The following is a 20,563-nucleotide window of genomic DNA, read 5'->3' as shown; positions in this document are numbered from 1 at the left end:
GCTTTGGCTCTTGTTTTCATGCCCTGGTGAAGACACACTGCAGGATCAACTCGTGAAATGTGGCTCTATATACAGTGTGCTTGGACTGGCTGAACACAGGATTGTCAGCAGCAGCCGGGCAACAGAGCAGTAGATTCTAGAAATAATTTATTTGTCTGAGGGAGGAGGAATCACAGAAAGACAGACTCTGATGCTTCCGGAAGAAAGCATCTTGGCCTTCAGGGAGGTGAAAGGATAAAAAAGTGCTTTGATTGGCACAACTGTAGCGAGTAGCATAGTAATTTGGTATTTGGTTACTGAACAGCTTCTGAAGATGATATCCATTGGTAAGTCATACCAAGCTCCCATTTGTCACAAGGCCTACTCTGAGTCTGGCCTCTTATTTATTGTCTTAAGTCACCCATATGCCAGTGAGAGTCAATCTTCTACTGGTGCAGTATTCACACTGATTGCAAGCAATCCCAAGCAAGCTGACAGTGTTCCTGTGATGTCATACCAACTCCCTGAGAGAAGCACTGGACGATATCTGGAAGGAGATGTGGATCTGTGGTCTGCTGCAGCTGTGCTAACCTCGGCAGTATTGCCATCTGGGATTTATCTGTGGGACTCTGCGCTGCTCTGCTGCCACCTACTTGTGATGGAGTCTGGGCTCTGGTCAGGTGGTTACAGCCAAACTCTTGCTTGATGGCGGGAAAGAAATATGAGAGTGTATATCTGTACAAACATCTTCCAAGACTAAAACACTGTCTGAGAGGACAAGTGGGGGGAAATATTAGCTCCTAGTATCTACCATTTCATTAAACTTCCAGTACTAGTGTTTAAAGTAATATTTTTGATACATGCATTTCAATATGTAAACAAAATGTTCTAGTTCATTTCACTTTATTTATTTTTTTAATGAATTGAAAATCACAATTTGCTGTGTAGAAGATTCTTTATAACATTTAATACACAAATATATAGGGCATTTAATGGTTGACCTAATCAAATATATTTCTTTGAGCAACTTATTAATTTAAATTTAAAGAATTCCTCAAGCATAAGAAAAGTTTTTAAAATTTCTTATCAAATTAAATAGCTTAAGGGTACTAGTATAATTTTAATTATTTATTTTAAGGATTCATTTAATCTTGACATTTAATCTTATTTTTTTATATTTGCTTTAAAATCTTAGGTTTAAGATCTCATTGATGTAATATGAGGAGGTTTGTATTTTATATTCTATTTGTATACCAACTTGATTAGCAGTGCCAATAAGAAGCCATAAAAAGGTTTATAATAATAATAATAATTTTATTTCTTATATACCGCCAAAGCCGTAGTAGTTCGAGGCGGTTTACAATAAAGAAGGGCTGGACAATCAGCGAATGGGTACAATCAGCAGATATAGATACAATTAATATATGTAAGCATGGAACAGGTACAATATAAGGGGTCAAATGTAACGTGAGCGGGAAGGTTTGGATCAATGATTTGACTGTTTACTCAAAAGTGTTGTCTGTGCTGTGTTGACTAATTTTTGATGATCTATTATTTGTTTTATTTTAACACATACATACATAGCTTTTTTTTTTTTTTTCTAAGGAAAAAAGGTGTCAGTATTCATACAAGGCCAGCTGTAGGGAATGGGGTGACTATCCATTGCTCTACCCCCATAGAAGCCCCCCCAGTAGCTACACCTGCTGTTACCTGCCACAGAGTATTAAAAAAGCTGTTTTGCAAATATTATACTAGTTCCTAAAACACCAACACACCTCCTACCGGGAAAACAGAGGAAACAGGATTCTCTACTCTACATAGAAACTACACATCAGCAGAATACCTCACCTTGGTCACATATACGGAAAACATGATTACAGCCTCACCATATACCAGTGGACTCCAACCTTTTTTTTAAATTTGATTGATGGAATATTAATGAAGGAATGTTTTGTGTGTAGTCCAGTTTGGGTTATTTGTTAGATCTCTTCTTACCTGGAGACTAAGCATTAAAGAAACCTATGTTTTAGATTACTGTGGAGTCTTTTATCTGTTTCAAATTGCTGGAAGATGCTTTCCTGGGAGTCTCTGTTTTGAATTGATGGAAAATATCCTACTAGGGCAGGGGTGGGCACCTCCGGGCCTCGAGGGCCAGTCGGGTTTTCAGGATTTCCCCACTGAATATGCATGAGATCTATTTGTATGCACTGCTTTCAATGCATATTCATTGGGGAAATCCTGAAAACCCGACTGGATTCTGGCCCTAGAGGACCGGGGTTACCCACTCCAACACTAGGGGATTGTAGTTTGAATTGCCAAACACAGAAAACAGAACTGTAAAACACAGAAAACTCACCTTGTGTCTATAGTCTGTGCTAAGATATGGAGACAGCTAACCATGGTAGCAGAATCACTTCCTGTGATCAGAATAAAGAATACAGAAGTATTTTGTAAGTGCAAAGTAATTTCCCTTTCGAATATAAAAACAATTACAAAATAGAATTCTAGAAAAATACATCATAAATCTATTTATTAGAATTAATTTACTGCCTTTTTGAAGGAATTCACTCATGGCAGTGTACAGTAACAATGAGTCAAGCACAAACCATAGACAATTACAGCAGTAAAAATATTCAAATTATAATCAAAGTATGGCCTAGTATGCTATATTACAATGTTGAAACAATCCAAGGAAAAAAAATTTAATAGACAGCATAGAGTGTAAGCAAAGATGGAGCATATAGATAGATAAGACAGAATAGCAGAAGTAAGAAAATAAGGGGACTAATTTAAAGAAGTTGCATATAAGGTCAGAATGGTGCTTGAAAATTCTCAGCTAGGGATATGAGTGGATAAACAATCTTGCTATAGTATGAGCAGCCAGCGTCACTCCTGTGTGCGAGTGTGAGACTAGCAAGTTAGTTAATTCTTCCATTAAAGGCTTGTCTGAAGAGCCAAGCTTTCACCTGATACCTGAAGTAAAAATTGTGTTAAGCAAAGCCTTTCAGAACTAACTCCAGCGCTGATGATATGAAACTCCCGACACTCACTCTACAAGCTACATAGACTCACTATTTGTCTCACGGCATTTAGGCTTATAAATCAAATGCCTAAGCCTAAAAGTCATGAGGCAAACCTGTGTCTGAATTTAAGAGGGCCTGGGATAGGCACGTGGAATTTCTCAGAGAGAGAAAGAGATAATGGTTACTGTGGATGGGCAGACTAGATGAGCCATTTGGCCTTTATCTGCCATCATGGTTCTATGTTTCTAAAGAGTAGTAGTGACAAAAGTTCCCTGAAGCAGGTTAAACTAACCAAAACACTTTGATGGTGAGCATTGGGAATTTCATATCAGATAAGTGATCATCTCAAGTGAACTGTTTGCTGATTAAACTATAACTAAATTGGGCACATTATCTTTGGACTATTTTTATATCACTTGTGATAGATGTTGAAAGTGATTGTTTGAATAGTACATATGTTGGTCTAAGAGAAAGAGACCAAAATCCCTTAAAAACTGATGAATATAGAGAAATTCTTAAACGTAAATCCACTGTTCTCATGTATATTATTTTCAGTCTGGATACATAGTATGGAAATTTCTTATAGGCTAAGAGGCCTCAAGTATTCACAGCTGACTGGGTTTGAACATCATCGTGCCCAGACAACCAAAAGTGATCACTGGTCTCTAATTTCCTATCTGACATATCTTTTTTTATTTTTCTGTGTTATATTTTTTTTATTTTTTATATGATTTTTTTTCTAATATTTATAATAATAGAAATCTATCAGTTCTCCTACAAGCTGGTACTCTATTTTCAGCTCATTATTTAACCAAAAGCAACTTGATTAGATAAGACTTATGATACTTAGCTTGTATAGTGTTGCTATAACTGTAGAACTGACTGTTCCTTGCAATAGGAGACTGTAAAGAATAACTCAATCGGTATTCTTTAATCACCGCTGAGTCATTGATACTTTGAATTCACTCTTAGAAGATCTAAAACCAGCTTTGGTTATGGTTACTTGGACGATCAGGCTTTTTGATCGTCCAAGTACTCATTTAGACCACTTTTTAGATGTTTTTTATTTTTGATTATGAGCCCCTTAGCGTACGCAGGAAGTATACACTAGTGTTTCTCAAGATCTTCAAGCCAATTACCCCCCAAGTCTAACAAATATAAACTGAGTACCCCTGCCCAAGCTCTGCACCAGACCCTCCCAGACCCCTGCAATTTCTTCTGTTCATTTTTCATATACACACAATATAATCTTATTAACAATACATAATGGTAACCACAAAATTAAACTACACAAAGCACTCTGTACTCAGAGAAAATGTTAATTATCATTTATATTCTGTTTTTTTCAAAGAGGTCAAGATAGATGACTTTAAAGTATGCAAGATCACCTCAGTAACAGCTTCAATAAAATAGACAAATATAGTGCAAAATATATATAGCAGATATAAATTCTCAGAACTGGCACATTTCAATCACTAAATTGAAAATAAAATAATTTTCCCTACCTTCCCCCCCACCCTTTTTACAAACCTTTAGTGTTGTTTTTAGCACCAGTTGTGGCAGTAACAGCTCTGACACTCATAGAATTTCAATAAGCATTGGAGCTGTTACCGCTGCGACTGGCACTAAAAACCATACTACGGTTTTGTAAAATGGATGATTTGTTGTCTGGTGACTTTTTTTTCCTAATCATCCTTTCCCAGTCTTTTGTTGCATTTCCTTCTGTCTGTACCCTTAACTGTGTTCCAGGGCTTTCTTATCCATTGACTGTTTTTTTTTTCTCTTCACTTTCTGCCCTGCATCCATTTTTGGCATTAACTTTTAACATTCAACTTTTTTCAATTTTTCTGCTTCTCAGAATCTACTTTTCCTACCTTCCCTTCCTATTTCTCTCCTCTCCCATGGTCTGGCATCTCTCCTTCCCTCCCTATTTCCATGGTCTGACATATCTCTCCTTCCCTCCCACCTACCAGTTGTCCGACATCTTTCTCCTTCCTTTCCCCCCTTCCCAGAGTCTGGCATCTCTCTCCCCCTCCTTCCCTTCCATTCCCTGGTCTGGCATCTCTCTTCCCTCCAACACCTCTCATCGCTCCTTACCCCCGATTCAAAGCCAAGGTTCTCACTCTTCTCCAGGCCCCAACCCTTTAATCTCCCTCCCAACCCCTCGGTCCACCCCATCCCCCAGGCCTACCGAGGTACCTGGTGTTCCAGCAGGAGTCTTTGTGGCGGGAGCATGGCCCTCTCGCTCCTGCCTCCTCACGGCTGCCGCAACTTCTCACAGCAGCTCACGGTACTACAGGAAATGCCACAAGCAGCTGCGAGAGGTTGCAGCAGCTAGTTTAAAAGGCAACCACAAGGAGGCAGGAGCAAAAAGACCACACTCCTGCCACAAAAACCCCCCACTGGACCACCAGGTACCTCAGTAGGCTCGGTGGGTGGATGGATCATGGGGCTGGGAGTAAGATTAAAGGATCAGAGGTTGGAGAGTGATTCCATGAGGCAACCTCAGAGCCTTTGCTAGCCACCTCTGAGGAAAGAGGAAGTTGCATCATCAGAAGCAGGTCAGCCTAGCAAAGGCTCCCAGCCTAAATTACAGTGAGCTTCCGCTGCTAGTCTGGGAGGGCTGGCAAAAGGGAGATATGTGATGGCAGAGGAGGGTGGGAGACTTACTGTGCACCTCCTAACAATGGTGCGCATACCTCCTGGGGTATGCGTATCATGTGTTGAGAACCTCTGGTGTACACCATTTTGCTAATGCATTTGTTATTAATTTAATGGTTCTTTCCAAGTTTCCTATAAGCCAGAGACCCCTTGGGTATGGTGTGGAGGGGGGCAGTGCTTCAATATTGTGTTTACAATTGCTAGGGACAGGCAGGTTCCCTGGAGTCTGACACAGCTTGTTTGTCTTTCACTATTAAGAACATAAGAACATAAGAAGTTGCCTCCGCTGAGGCAGACCAGAGGTCCATCTCGCCCAGCGGTCCGCTCCCGCGGCGGCCCATCAGGCCCTTTTGCCTGAGCAGTGGTCCCTGACTAGCTTTATAACCTATCTCTACTCCTATCCCTATAACCCATCTCTACACTTATCTATACCCCTCAATCCCTTTGTCCTCTAGGAACCTATCCAAGCCTTCCTTGAAGCCCTGTACAGTGCTCCTATCTACCACAGCCTCTGGAAGCACATTCCATGTATCCACCACCCTCTGGGTGAAAAAGAATTTCCTAGCGTTTGTTTTAAACCTGTCTCCTTTCAATTTCTCCGAGTGCCCCCTTGTACTTGTGGTCCCCTTTAGTTTGAAAAATCTGTCCCTGTCTACTTTCTCTATGCCTTTCAGGATCTTGAAGGTTTCTATCATGTCTCCCCTAAGTCTCCGCTTTTCCAGGGAGAACAGTCCTAACTGTTTCAATCTGTCAGTATATGAGAGATTCTCCATACCCTTTATCAGCTTAGTTGCCCTTCTCTGGACTCCCTCAAGTACCGCCATGTCCTTTTTGAGGTACGGCGACCAGTACTGGACACAGTATTCCAGATGTGGCCGCACCATTGTACGATATAGTGGCAGGATGACTTCCTTCGACCTGGTGGTGATACCCTTTTTAATGATACCCAACATTTTGTTTGCTTTCTTCGAGGCTGCACTGCGCTGACGCCTTCAGTGTTGTGTCAACCATCACTCCCAGGTCTCTTTCAAGGTTACTTATCCCAAGTAGTGATCCCCCCATTTTGTAGCTGAACATCGGGTTTTTCTTCCCCACATGCAAGACCTTGCATTTCCCTATGTTGAAGCTCATTTGCCACTTTTTGGCCCACTCTTCCAGTGTCGTTAGATCCTTTTGGAGATCTTCGCAGTCTTCCATGGTTTTAACCCTGCTGTATAGTTTGGTGTCATCCGCAAATTTAATGACCTCACATTTTGTTCCCACCTCTAGGATGTTTATGTAGACATTGAACAGGAGCGGTCCCAGCACTGACCCCTGCGGAACCCCACTCGTGACCCATTTCCAGTCTGAGTAGTGCCCCTTTATTCCAACCCTATTGAAAATGTGATAGTGAAACAGCACTCCTCTCTGGCAGGAGTTAGGTGGAGGACTCCCACTTAGCTTAGAGGGAATAGTAATTGCAGCTTTGGCTTCAAATGTGGTGGTTCTGATCTCAAGTTCTGCTAAACAGTGATGCAATTGCTCCATCTGTTCTGTTTATGCCTCTTCTGTGGAGTGTAGATCTTTGATCATCGCATGATTAATTTGGAGCACATTTTTAATTTTGCCAAGTTCTTCAAGCATTGTTGACAGAAAAGGTAGAAATAGGCCTTCCATAACTGTCACCATCTTTTTTTTTTTTTTTTAAATCAATTATCAATAACAATACACAAGCATCCACTTGTTACAAAAATTTGGATAAGTAATATTGCTAAAAAAAGAAACATCTTTCTCAAAAACTAGAGAATTCAAATCTGCCTTAGGCCACCATATAAGTGGGGAGAAACCACTGTAAAAAGGAGCCCAATTAAGAAAAAGAATATATAAATAAGGCTATAACACTAATACCTGTATAGCACACTTAACCTAAATTATCTGTCTCAAAATTACTCTAATCTGTAAAGAACTTTTTTAAATCAATAAAGGCTTTCAACTGTTCAGGATTAAAGAAAACCTCCCAGTTGAACCAAACATTTACAAGGATAAACCAGAGGTTTTGGCAAGAGCGGTTAGTGTAGTTGATTTTAGGAAAGATTTGAACAATTTTCTGGAGGAAAAGTCCATAGTCTGTTATTGAGAAAGGCATGGGGGAAGCCACTGCTTGCCCTGGATTGGTAGCATGGAATGTTGCTACTCTTTGGGGTTCCGGAATCTGTTGTTACTCTCTGGGATTCCAGAATCTTGCTATTCTTTGAGATTCTGTATGGAATGTTGCTACTCCTTGGGTTTTGGCCAGGTGCTAGGGACCTGGATTGACCACTGTGAGAACGGGCTTCTAAGCTTGATGGACCATTGGTCTGACCCAGTAAGGCTGTTGTTATGTTCTTAAACAACGCTCCAAGATTCAAAGACTCTTGTCTGTAAGAAATAAATTCTTTCCTTCGTTCTTCTTGTATCACTTTAGTCACATCAAGATATATCCACACTCTGGGGCTCATAATCAAAAGAGAAAAATGTCCAAAAACCGGCCTAAGTTGGCACTTGGACGAATATTTCCGAAATACGTCCAAGTGCCGATAATAAAACCAGGTTTCGGACATATTTCTAAATGACCTAGGCCTTCATAGTGCCGCTGAACGACCAAAGCTAAACGGGGCATTTCAGGAGGAGTGTCGAGGGCGGGAGTTGGGCGGGACGTAGGCTGGCTTAGACTTAGTCGTACAGCTTGTATAACTTAAAGTTATACAGGCTGGGATCGACGGAACTTGAATGTTGTGACTTAGACCATGTAAGTCACCAGATGAGCACTGCAAACACATAAAACAGACCCCTCACACACTACCCCAGTGATCACTGACCCTCCCACCCCCATAAAAATATTAATCACACCATTAAAATTTAGCCTCCAGACCATCATCACCTGGCCACCTGGCATAGGAAAGCCTAGTCGTCCAGCACAGAGGCGGCTTAAGTCGTCTTGAGTGTGGGTTTGGGACCTATAGAGAGGAGGACCTATGCCCATAAGCACCTGTAATCACTGCATTGATACTGAAACATGTGCACTCTCCTATATACCCCAAAAAACCTTTTGTACTGGCATATAAGTGGCTCCTGCAGCCATAAGAGCTATTGGGGTGGTAGATAAGTGGGTCTAGGGATTTCTGGAGGTGGTTTAGGGGGCTCACCATGATCTATAAGGGAGCTATAGTGAGGAGAAGACATGGCACCCTTTTTTGTGAAGTTCACAGCAGTGCCCTGTGAGGTACCCCACTATTTAGGTGGCATGTCTGGGTGTTCAGTCCATCACTTTGCAGATCCCTCCCACGTCCAACAGGGCTTGTTCTAGGTGTTTTTGACTTGGACGAAAAGTTAGACGAAAATGTGGTATAAAGATAGACACTTTAGCGACTTGGATGATCAGACCGGCAGGACGTATAGTTAGACGGTTTTCGAAACAAAAAAAATTTTGGACATATTTTTCGAAAATGTGTCCTAGGCTGTTTTTTCACTTTGGACGACTTGCGACTTAGACGAAAACGGACTTAGACGTCCCTTTCGATTATGCCCCTCCACATGTCCATAAAAAGGAATCTTTAAATTTTGAAAATAAAATTTCATCACATTATTCAAGTCTTGCTCAATGACATAAGAAACAATCAGAGTGGATCTTTATGTAGCTTCTGATAAAGATTCTTCCAGAATAGCCGACAAATTGCTCAAGTCCAACATTTGTTGTTCTAAAGAATGAGCCAACATTGTTTCACCTTGAAGATTCTTCTTGGGTATATTCAAATAAAATACCTTGTTTAAAGGGGGAATCATATCTGAAGAAAAATGTAAAACTTCAACAAGGTATGTTTTAAACATATCCATAGGTACTATCCCTGGATCCAAGGGAAAATTCAAAGCTCTAAGATTTAACCTCTAATTATAATTCTCCATTTGTTCTATCTTCCTTTGAAATTGCATTTGGTCTTTAGCAATAGCATTTCTAAATTCTTGGAGAGACTGAACTTCTATATGCATTTGTTGGAACTTACTGGAAGATTCAAGTTTAACATCTTCTACAGTCTTAGCCAATATGTCCACTTTGGATTTCTTAACTGCTAAAGTCAACTCCACGATAACTTTCCAAATGGTATCTAGAGTCACCGCCGTGGAGGAGCCAGAAACTCCTACAATGTTGGCATCCATCTGGCAGTAACACACTTCCACTAAGGACTGCAGTTGACTGTTCCTTAACTGTCAATTGCTGCTTCTGTGTTGAAATTGCCATAGTTGCTGGACAGGTTAGAGAAGACAGATCCTGGGGAGATAAGCTGACATCAAACCCCATAGACTCAGTAACTCCTTCCAACTGAGCCGGCGCAGGGAAAACTCCCACAGTTTGTCCTTTAGTGCCTCTAATTCCGGTAGCATACTTTCTATTCTCTGCTGCACCAGCGGTAAAGTTTGGGTCGGTTAAGAAATCTCCCAAACTACCCCTTTTTGCCTAGTATGAGGCATCACAAGATGAACAACTCAGCAAGAAAAATGGTGCAACAGAAGAAAGACGCCAAGCTCACCAGATACATTCCACCATCTTGGGCACTCCCCCTGAAATAGGAACATCACCATCTTTTCAGGAGATGGTGGATCCAGTCTTGGCCTCTTGATGCTTTGGGTAATAGAAAATATGATGTGAATCCTCTGGAGTTTGCTGGAAGCCACAGGGAAACACACTGATAAAATTTGTAATAAATCATCTTAGGTATGCAATAATTTGGTAGGCCCTGCAAGAACTCAGGGCTCTGTATGATAGTGTCCCTGGGATGATCATATCTGATCATCTTAAGGTGGCCAAACTGATAGATAGAATGATGTTATAAGCCAGAAGAATGCTTAGGTACACAGGAAGAGAAATGGCCAGCAGAAAAAAGAAGGTGACACTATGGTCTCATTTTTTAAGCATATGGATGTCTCAAAAGACCAAAATGGATGACCATGAAATGTCCAAATCCCAATTTTGCAAAGACAGAACAGGGGCGTCCAACAGTGCAGTACATCCAAATAGCTAGGAGAGAGTCCTGGCTGTATTTTGGGCGGGTCTAGGCAGGGCCTGAAATTTGGACATCTAACAGCAATTACTGAAAGGGAAGAAATGTTCAAGTACTGTATATAAAGAAGGATATCCTTATTTAGACCTATATCAGGAACATCCAGGTTATAGAGATATACTCAGATTGAGCAGCTGTCCACTGGAAGTATTAAGGCATACACCTTCTTAATCTCCCAGTGGTTGCTCTCTCCCTCTCTCTCTTCTGAAAGTGAAACCTGAAAGGGATACCAAGCTCTATGACAGCTTCATGTATTGTGGGCATTCTTAACAAAGCAGGATGCAGGTCTGAAGAGTAGTCTAATGTATTGTTTACTGTAAACCATGAGATCCAGATTTGAATCCCACTTTGGCTTTTTTTTTTTTTTTTTTTCCTTTTTAATTCACCACTTCAATAGCCTTTAGTATTGCAGGTGTCTGATATGTTTAGGTATAATATGTATTTTTCTGTTCCTGGATGGCTCACAATTACAAAAAACATACTCTGCATGTACATCTGAGAAGCAATTTTCTAAGAATGCTGGTAAACAGACATTCATGTCCTTCATTTTCCCCAATTCAAAATCTGGACGTTTCAGTTTGTAAAATTGATGTTCATGTTGTACGTTTCCAGCGTATGAATATCTCTCTCTCAAGTATTTTCAAATAGGCTGTATCCTGTTCGAAAATACACGAGTTGGATGTCTGTTTGCAATATTCTAAATATATAGCCAAAGATAATTCAGATATCATGAAAAAACAATATATATAATAAACACTTTCAATTTCAATTAATGCTAGAATGTCCAATGATATGATGTGAGAGCAGCATAAGCTATTAACTGATTCAAACTGAAGGAAAAAGCCTCAGACAAAGGCCCTCCCACCTCCACCGAAGTGGGAGGGCCTTTGTCCGAGGCGTTTTCCTTCAGTTTGAATCAGTTAATAGCCTATGCTGCTCTCACATCATATCATTGGACATGTTTGCAATATTCTAACATTCCTATTATAAGTTGGACATCTTTTGAAATTGCCCCTCCACAGGTAATTACTAGGTAGGTTGTATGCATCACATATTTTCTCTCCTTCTCCCTCACTCTCTTCTTTGATTCTAATTTCACTTCATCCTCCACTGATCTCTTCCCCACCCCTTTTCCTACAGTCTTGTCTCATCCTTTTCTTTAGCAAGTGGGTGGTGGGAACCTCACCAGTAATCTAATCTTCCCACAATGCCATGTGGATCTTATTCTGTGCAAGAGATGAACTGAAACGCTACAAAAATTCCAGTTTCTCCTTCATCATCTCATTTGCCTCCCTCAGTTCTGCCAAATCTGCCAAATCTATGCATAATCGCATCTTATATGTATAAGTAGTGCTACCTAGGGCTCCTTTTACTAAGGTGTGTTAGGCCGCGTGCTACAATGCCATGCGCGCTAGACGCTAACGCCTCCATAGAGCTTGCGTTAGTATTTTCGTTTATCACGCAGTTTTGCGCATGCTAAAAACGCTAGCGCACTTAGTAAAAGGAGTCCCTAGTGTTGGTGCTTGCTGTTTTAAATGTGTTTATTAAAACATGGCCTTTTCAATTTTGTGTGATGCCTTTTATACTATTTCTTCAGTGGTACTGCACATATTTTATAAAAGGTATCCATTTCTCCACCTACATGGCTTATGTTTATGCTTATTAGATTCTTGATATACAAATTTAATCTCTAAATATGTTTACCATTTCATTCCTTGGATTTTTGCTATTGTGGCCGCACCTCTCCTTGTCATAATGAGATAGAATTTCCTATTGGCTGAGAAGACAGGTTTGGGCATTACTACGATATACAGAGAGAATGAGAGCCTGGTAACCTCAGACCTTAGTGGAACTGATTAGAAAAAGAAGAACCTTATGAAATGAAAGACAATTACATTTCCACTGAACACCTTTCGACATTTTGTATTGTACGAGCAATTTCCACTCTCCCACAAGCTCCAAGTATAATTGCTTCCTTCTCCAGAAATATATGTTCTCAAAGGTTCATGTTCTACAACATTTTCTTGTGTAGCCTTTTGGACGGTAACATAACCTGCAAAGACTTCAGTTAATTACAAGGCCACTATAGCTACAAGAAATATAAATTTAAAATAAATATTCAGGAACAGAAATACAGAAAGCGGCAACACTGAGTTTCAAAGGTACATCTCTGGAAGCTGCTGTGAAGTGTAAATCTAAACTATTTTTTCCTCATCGATATAGTAGATTTCTTATAAAATATTAGTTGTTTAAATCTAGAGAGGTCCAAACAAAGCAGTATGTTGCAGCCCACACTAAACAATGTTAGCAAAGCAAACTGTTGAGAACTTACCAAAGAGAGAAATTCTATGTCTAACCAAAGCTGCCAGTTTGCAGAACAAGCTAATGGAGGAAAGAAAAGATAGTAAGAGCTAGGAAAGTTTGAAGAGTCCAGAAAAAAAAATACAACTTAGAAGAGATCTAGTAAAGGAAAATTTAAAACTGGTAGTGAAGTGAACCCTAGGGAAATGACAGAGAAATGGAGATAAGAGGGAGCTGATGGATGAGTAAAGAAATGTGTCAACACTGAGTGATTCTAATCCTTTGTCCTCACAAGCAGCCAAAAGTGGAGACCCCCAGTATCTAACTTAGAATAGCAGTGAGACCACTGCCTAAAGTCCCTAGAGATGACAAATGTAAAGCATTGAAAATTAATGGCTATATCAATATGGCAGTCTTCTAATATTATAATAACATATGAAAGCTATCTACCTATCCTGAGCCAACACAAATATCAAGAATCCCCCTCTCCCTTCACTCCTATCTTTATTATTATAGCAAGTCTGCCACCATACACTATGGGCTCCTTTTATCAAGCTGCATTAGTGGGGTTAGCGCCTTGGACATTTCATCGCGCGCTAACCCCCGCGGCCGGCTAAAAAACTAACACCTGCTCAATGCAGGCGTTAGCGTCTAGCGCAGCAGGCGGTTTAACACGTGGCATTACACGCGTTAAACCCCCTACCGCAGCTTGATAAAAGGAGCCCTATATTAGACTTTCTAGAACGTTGCTTTATGAAGCTAATTGGGACCGATGCTTAAATTGTGTTAGTTTTAGGTAGCACTGTCAGTAATTACCTCTGCCACTTCATTCCAGGTGTGTAGCACCGTCAGGTTCAGGCTACTTATCAAAAGCCAGTAAAGAACTGACATGGAATTGTGATGTTGGGCTTTACTATGAGGGGGTGCTGAAAAGTTCTCAGCCCAATCAAGAGGAGAATGACATGGATATGGTTCAACCAATGATTTGAAACAATGTCAAAACACAGAATTTCGTCTCTGCAAAATGACAGGTAACGAAATAAGAGAACACTCTTTTCAGCTACAGTGGCAAAATAATGCCCAGAATTTAGGAATCTGGTTGGTTGGCCTGAGAACTTCTCAGCACCCCCTTGTACACACTGGAGGCATATAAGGCAAAATTGTATGTTCTGCTTTATGATATGGTGTGTTAATTATTGCTTGTTAAGTTTTATGTGTATTTTATTGTATTTTATCATTCTATATTGCTTTTTCTGCATAGTTTTGGCCCTTTCTAAGGTAATTCAAATAAAATAATTAAGATTTATGTAGTTAAAATAGGTTTACACAGTTAAAATCCATAAAACTTTCTCCATGCTAAATTTGTATGTATGGAACTACCATGTAAGCAATTCAAATAGAGGCCTGGGTGGGGCATGAACAGGTGAGCTATTGAAAATTAGGGGGTTCTTTTACTAAAATATACTTAGATCCAGTTGGTTTTATTTTCCTTCAGCGAAAACGTGCCGCTTTAAGACATTCTTAGATAGGACTCTGGCGTTTCAAGCAGGAGTAATGAATTCATGTTTGAATGCTCTTATTACTCCAGCCCTCACTTATTATCAATTTCAGAAAGATTTTAAAACTTATCTAGTTAAACAATACAATATTTAATTGATTTCAAAATTATTATAAGCAGATATTTTATTATTTTTATGGAATAATGTTTACATTTGCTTATCTATTTTAGTATAAATAATCTGTATTGTGCATATTTTACTTTGAATAAGTTAGGGTTGTATTTTGTTAGTTGGTATCTTTTATTGAATTGTGTTATTTTCTTTTATAAGACATTGTTATTTGGATCTGTATTTTAATTACTTGTTGTAATTACTATTGTGTAAACCGCCAAGAACTGATGGTTGGGCGGTATATAAAAATAAACAGTGACCTCAGTGCATTCTTATGTGGGTCATTCCTGCACATTAACACCATTTTCACCATGGTGTAAAATAGCCAATCTGGGGATATTTTCAATAATGGCCACACACTAATTTTCCCATTAGTGTGTGGCCATTATTGCATGAGCCTCCTTCCACCACCGATTTATAGGCAGTATAGACTCACATGCTAAACCTGCGCTAATCGGTTGGTGGGTGGCAATGCCTATGCACTGATTAATGCAGAATACGCCCACTCTCTGGCCTCAGTACTAAAAAATTAAATTCTGTTTTTTAGCATGTGGGTAGTGGTACACATCCCCAAATTACTGCAGGATGCCTCAGCATACTCAGCTTTGTAAAAGAGCCCTTTAGCCAGATAGTTCTAATTAGTGCTAATTAGGTAATTTTGTGAGGGCAAAGGGATAATGAGATTTGATATACAGCCGTTGATACAATCAAAGAAATTTACATTTATTATATGCAGGTACTTTCTTTGTCCCTAGTGGGCTCTCTAGGTGTGAGCAAAATCCAAATTAGTAATACATAAATAATAATTTTTTGCAGTTCTGCATAATAATCTTGAGCAATGACAAAAACTTTGGAGCCCAATGTTACGTTTTCTTGACAAGTATCAGGATACTTCTAAGCCAGTGTTTCTCAAGTTAGTCCTGGAGTACCCCCTTGCCTGTCAGGTTTTCAGGATATCCACAAGGAATATGCAAGAGACTCCCTCCATTGTATGCAAATCTCTTTCATGCATATTCCTTGTGGATATCCTGAAAACCTGACAGGCAAGGGGGTGCTCATAAGAACATAAGCCGTGCCTCTGCTGGGTCAGACCTGAGATCCTTCATGCCCAGCAGTCCGCTCATGCGGCGCCCATCAGATCCAGGACCTGTATACTAGCCCTCTATCTATACCCTTCTATCCCCTTTTCCTTCAGAAAATTGTCCAGGACTAACTTGAGAAACACTGTACTAAGCTTTAGATGTATTGTGCATGAAGAATATTATAGTTATAATATTACAGCTGTAATATGGATGTGCTTAGCTCCTTCTATTTTTTAAGATATATTCTGACTCCTTCTACCTTTACTCCTTGATCCCAGAGCCACCCCATCCTCCTTATTTTGTTTTATGTAAGTGAATGCACACACATATGCTTGGTGTTATTGTTTTGCTTGCTATATGTGTTATTCTTAATCTTTATTATTTAGTGTAGTTTCATATTTTATATCATAATGATGCTGTTGTGTCTTCCTGTGGCAAAAAAAAAATAAAAACTTTTCATGTTAAAAAAAATCAGTAGCATGCACATAGTTACAACCTCACCCTCACAAACATCTCTTCTTGTAGAAGGTATGTATATGCAAATGGGACAGCATGTGTACCTTTACCTGAATTGTAATGCAGACATAAGAACATAAGCATTGCCATATTGGGACAGTCTGAAGGTCACCCGGCAAGAACCCAAATGAGTAAAGCAGATTTTATGCTGCTTATTCAAGAAATAAGCAGTGGATTTTCCCATGTTTGTCTTAATAATGGATTATGGATTTTTCTTTTAGGAAATTATTCATACCTTTGTTAAACCCTGCTAAGATAACTGCTTTTAATACATTCTCTAGCAATGAATTCCAGAAATTAATTTTATAAAAGCTCATTTGTATGGGTAAAACACTTTGGGCTCCTTCCACTATGCTGTGATAGTGTTTTTAGCGCGCGCTTAGTGTGCACTAAATTGCCGTGCACGTTAGATGCTAACGCCAGTATTGAGCTGGCGTTAGTTCTAGCTGCGTAGCACGGGTTTAGCACATGCGGCAAATCTGCGCGCGCTACAAACGCTATCGCAGCTTAGTAAAAGGAGCCCTTTGAAAACTACTTTCTCTATATCCCAAAGTAATTTTGGCCTTTGAAGGTGGTCTTGTATAACCAGCGATGGAAACAAAGTTCTGCGTACTTTGAGACAAAGAATTGATATGCTGTCAGTGACATAACAATTAATGGAAGAAACATATGGTGTAAATAAAGAGTTCTTGCAGTTTAAGAGGCCGATATTCAGTGCTAATTAGCCAGCTACCTGGCGATATTTGATGGGAGATAAGCGGCTATCTCCTGCTGAATATCTGGCTTAGCAGATTGGCCGGTGATTAGCTATGTCGCATGACATAGCTGGTCACCAACAATATTCAGTGGCTTGCTGGCTAAGTTCCACAGCCAGACAGTGCCACCTACAAGCATGGTCTATCTTTGGCTGAACATTAGTCTAGTTGGCTATGTCTCGGCCGGCCAAAAATAGACCAGAAATTCAATGAATTTCCATTATAGTTGGTCATATCGTGGGGAAGGGGGGTATATATATATATATATATATATATATATATAAAAGAGTAGAGACTAACTTTATCCACGGAGTCAACCCGATACTAGTCTAAATATTGGCCAGTACCCAGATAACTTCCTGGTGAATGCACTTACCCAAATATTCAGTATTAGAGCCCAGACATGGCTTATGGCTGTCAGTTGTTTAATAACTGCTGACTGCCATAGGCTAAACATCATGACATGTACCAGCATGAGTGTGGGCAAGCCTGGAACCTTGATAAAAGCAGCCACATAGAGTTTAAATGTGAAATAAAAATGTATTTATGAGTGGAAAAATGGGTGACATCTTCCTTTCACAGATCATGTCAGGAGAAAATTAACCAAAATCAGATTTTCATAAAGTTCTCTCTCATGTCTGTTCATACAGGGCCAAGGTGTCCACTAGTCTGTCTTTTAAAAGGCAAGTAAACAGCTTATCTCTGGTTTGGAGTCCCAAAGTTCTTTCTTTTAGAATTCAATGAAATTGGGCCAGGCTTGGCCCTGAGTTTTAAAGGTAGTTTCAGCAGGGTTCCCAGATAAACTTGGCCTTCCTGTGTAGAGCTTCTGCACTTTACATGCATACAGTGGAGACATGTACTAGAGAGCTTATCTTTTCTCCTCTGGGCTATGCTGAGGGTTTTTATCATGCCTTTACCACTCCTTCTCTGTTCTTGATGATTCATCTCTTCCCTGCTTTGCAGCCTGATTTTTAAGGTGGCTCTGTGATTGTGAGGGAGTGCTGTTAAGGAGGAGTGGTAACTTCCTATAGATTCCCTCACAGGCCCAAAATTCATTTTAAAGTTTCCTTCAGGTAAGGCTTCAGGTGATGTCACCCCAAGATGGACACTTAATCCAGAGGCTCCATATAATCCTAATAATATCAGGAGAAATTAGCCCTAACTCCTGATGCATGAGTATACTTTTGGTGGGATATCATTCAGCAATCCTATGTGAAGATATCTCAGAAGAAAACAACTGAAACGAAACAATATTATCAAACAGTGGACACAGATGGTCACGGTAGGCCATATGGAACTATGAATATGAGCGCAGTGGTGAATTGCAAAATGGCATTCCAAACTCAGATGCAGATCCTGAAGGTGATGATCTTTTTGAACAGGATAAAGTACTCACCAAGAATGATTTTAAATTATTGCTTTTACAGTTGAAGCAAGCCTTGCAGAAAGATGTGGTGAACTGGACCACTGAACTTAAGGCCTGGTTAGTGCTACGAATAATCGTGGTTAGCATCTTAGCCACATCCAACATTCCAGGGGTGAAGTTGACACTTATGCAGTTAAGTGCTGATATTCAGCCTTTAACCATTAAAAATAACTGCTGAAATTGGGCTGCAAAAATAATATTATATATGCTTGAATATAAACGTAGAATTTTAGGCAAAAAAAATGGCCCATAAATGGGGCTCTCAGTTTATATTTGAGTCCCATCCAGCACACACACAATCCTCCATGGGCCTACCGTACTACCCTGGTGATTCAGTGATGCAGGAAGCCAAAGCAAGAACGACTGTGCCCTCCCTCCTTCCCTTCCCTTCCCTATGATGACCTTCATAACAGCCCTGCAAACAAGCAAGCAACCAACCCACTTACTCCCTCCCCTCCTGGTCCCCCCACAGGTCTACCTTATGTTCCTATAGTCTAGCAGAGAGGCAGGGCATGAGTGATCCTTTTACGCTCCTGCCCAGGCAGTCTTTTGCCGAGTCTCGTAAGGTTGCCATGGGAACTCATGACAGTCATTTTCTACTATGGAGACTGCACAGGAAGAGCACAAAAGGATCACTTTTGCCTCGGCTCTCCACTGGACTATCAGGGAGTTAAAGTAGGCCTGTGGGGGTCCAGTAAGAAAGATCACCACTGGGAAGGGACGGAGGGATCAGCCACTTCGACTTTGGCTTCCCACATCATTGGACCAAGTGAGACCGAGACTGGGTGGAGGGAGGGGGCGGAATGACTGGCTGGCTGCAAGCAGGATACCTTGGGGAAGGGAGGGAGCACTTCTGCCCTGGTACTTGAATATAAATCATGTTTTTTAAAAAAGGGGGAGGGGCAGAATGGTATCTTGGTTTATATTTGGATGGCTTTATATTTCAATATATACAGTAGTCCTATCTATAATGCTGGCACTAATATAATATCATGTTGCCACAAAAAATTACTTATCTGTACCCAACAAAGCCACCCCATTTACACAATGGCTTCATCAGGGGTTTGTATTCTTATATGCAATTTTATCAGCATTAAGCACAATAATGTGATGCTGGGGCTTTGCTGACCTTTTTCTCAGCGTATTGCAAAGATGAGGAAACATGGAAGCCTTTAAAGCCTGTGAAGACTATGACTGCAGTAGCCTCAAAAGCTCTTATCTGAGCATAGCCCGGATTTCCTCCTGGAGAGATAGTGCCAGTACCAGACGAGACATCAGCATGGAAGCAGTCCACTGTACCAGTTGTCGGGGCATGAGAGACCTTGATGTTGAGGGACGCCAAGAGGAGACATCATCTGGATGGAAGGATTGCAATCTTTGATGGGCTGATGCTTACTATGTATCAAGGAAGTCGATGCTTGGGAGGATGATGCAGTGGTATTCCTAGAAAAGGAAGAATGTGCTTCTTAGCTTTCTTATGTGCCATGTACCCCGATGCTCGAGGCATAGATGAAGATGATGTAGAGTCTTGCCTTTGTAAGGAGCCCAACACTCGATGCTCTGGACCTAGTATCAATGCACTCAATGCCGATGACTGAATCCTAGAAGGGTAAATGTCGGTTTCCAAGCCCCTCGCCATGCTTGATGTTGATTTTTGAACTGAAGTTTTTGGGCTTTGAGTAATCTCTTTTGCATATGAAGGCAGAGGACACAGCTAATGTCCCAATGTTCAGGATCCAGACACTGGACATACCACTTATGTAAGTTAGAGCCTGAAATGGTCTGATTACATAGAGAACATTCCTTAAAACCTCTCAGCACCCTCTTTGACATGGAAGGGAAAACTGCTGATGCAAAATTAAAGGGCTCAAGGGCCTGGGGAGCTTGAGTAACTAGAACACCCCTCCCCAAAAAAAAAAATCGATCTCCTGGGGGGAAAAAAGAGCCCAAAGGCCACAAAATGAAAAATTGTTGAAAGTGAAACAAAGTCGAGCAAAATACTGGATCTATGAAGAAAATAATGAAAAGGAAGTAAAGGAAGGCACAAAATAAGGATAAAAGTTTTGACGTGCTAA

The 20,563-nt window shown here is 40.3% G+C and overlaps 1 protein-coding gene across 2 annotated transcripts in view; it reads right to left on the bottom strand.

Annotated features, from left to right (window-relative positions):
• The window catches only part of RYR3 (ryanodine receptor 3), a 693,107-nt gene that overhangs the window by 213,133 nt on the left and 459,411 nt on the right, over positions 1–20,563 (bottom strand). For both annotated transcript variants that reach the window (XM_033952387.1, XM_033952388.1), the window contains exons 61-62: positions 13,071–13,120; positions 2,336–2,396 (exon numbers count right to left, since the gene is read on the bottom strand). In XM_033952387.1, coding sequence (XP_033808278.1) covers positions 2,336–2,396; positions 13,071–13,120 — 111 coding nt within the window. The remainder of the gene's footprint in view (positions 1–2,335; positions 2,397–13,070; positions 13,121–20,563) is intronic.

The sequence above is a fragment of the Geotrypetes seraphini genome, chromosome 7, assembly GCF_902459505.1.
Source record: "Geotrypetes seraphini chromosome 7, aGeoSer1.1, whole genome shotgun sequence".
NCBI classification, from domain to species: Eukaryota; Metazoa; Chordata; class Amphibia; order Gymnophiona; family Dermophiidae; genus Geotrypetes; species Geotrypetes seraphini.
Note: the sequence above shows the minus strand (reverse complement) of the source record. Positions and strands in the feature narration are given on the sequence as shown.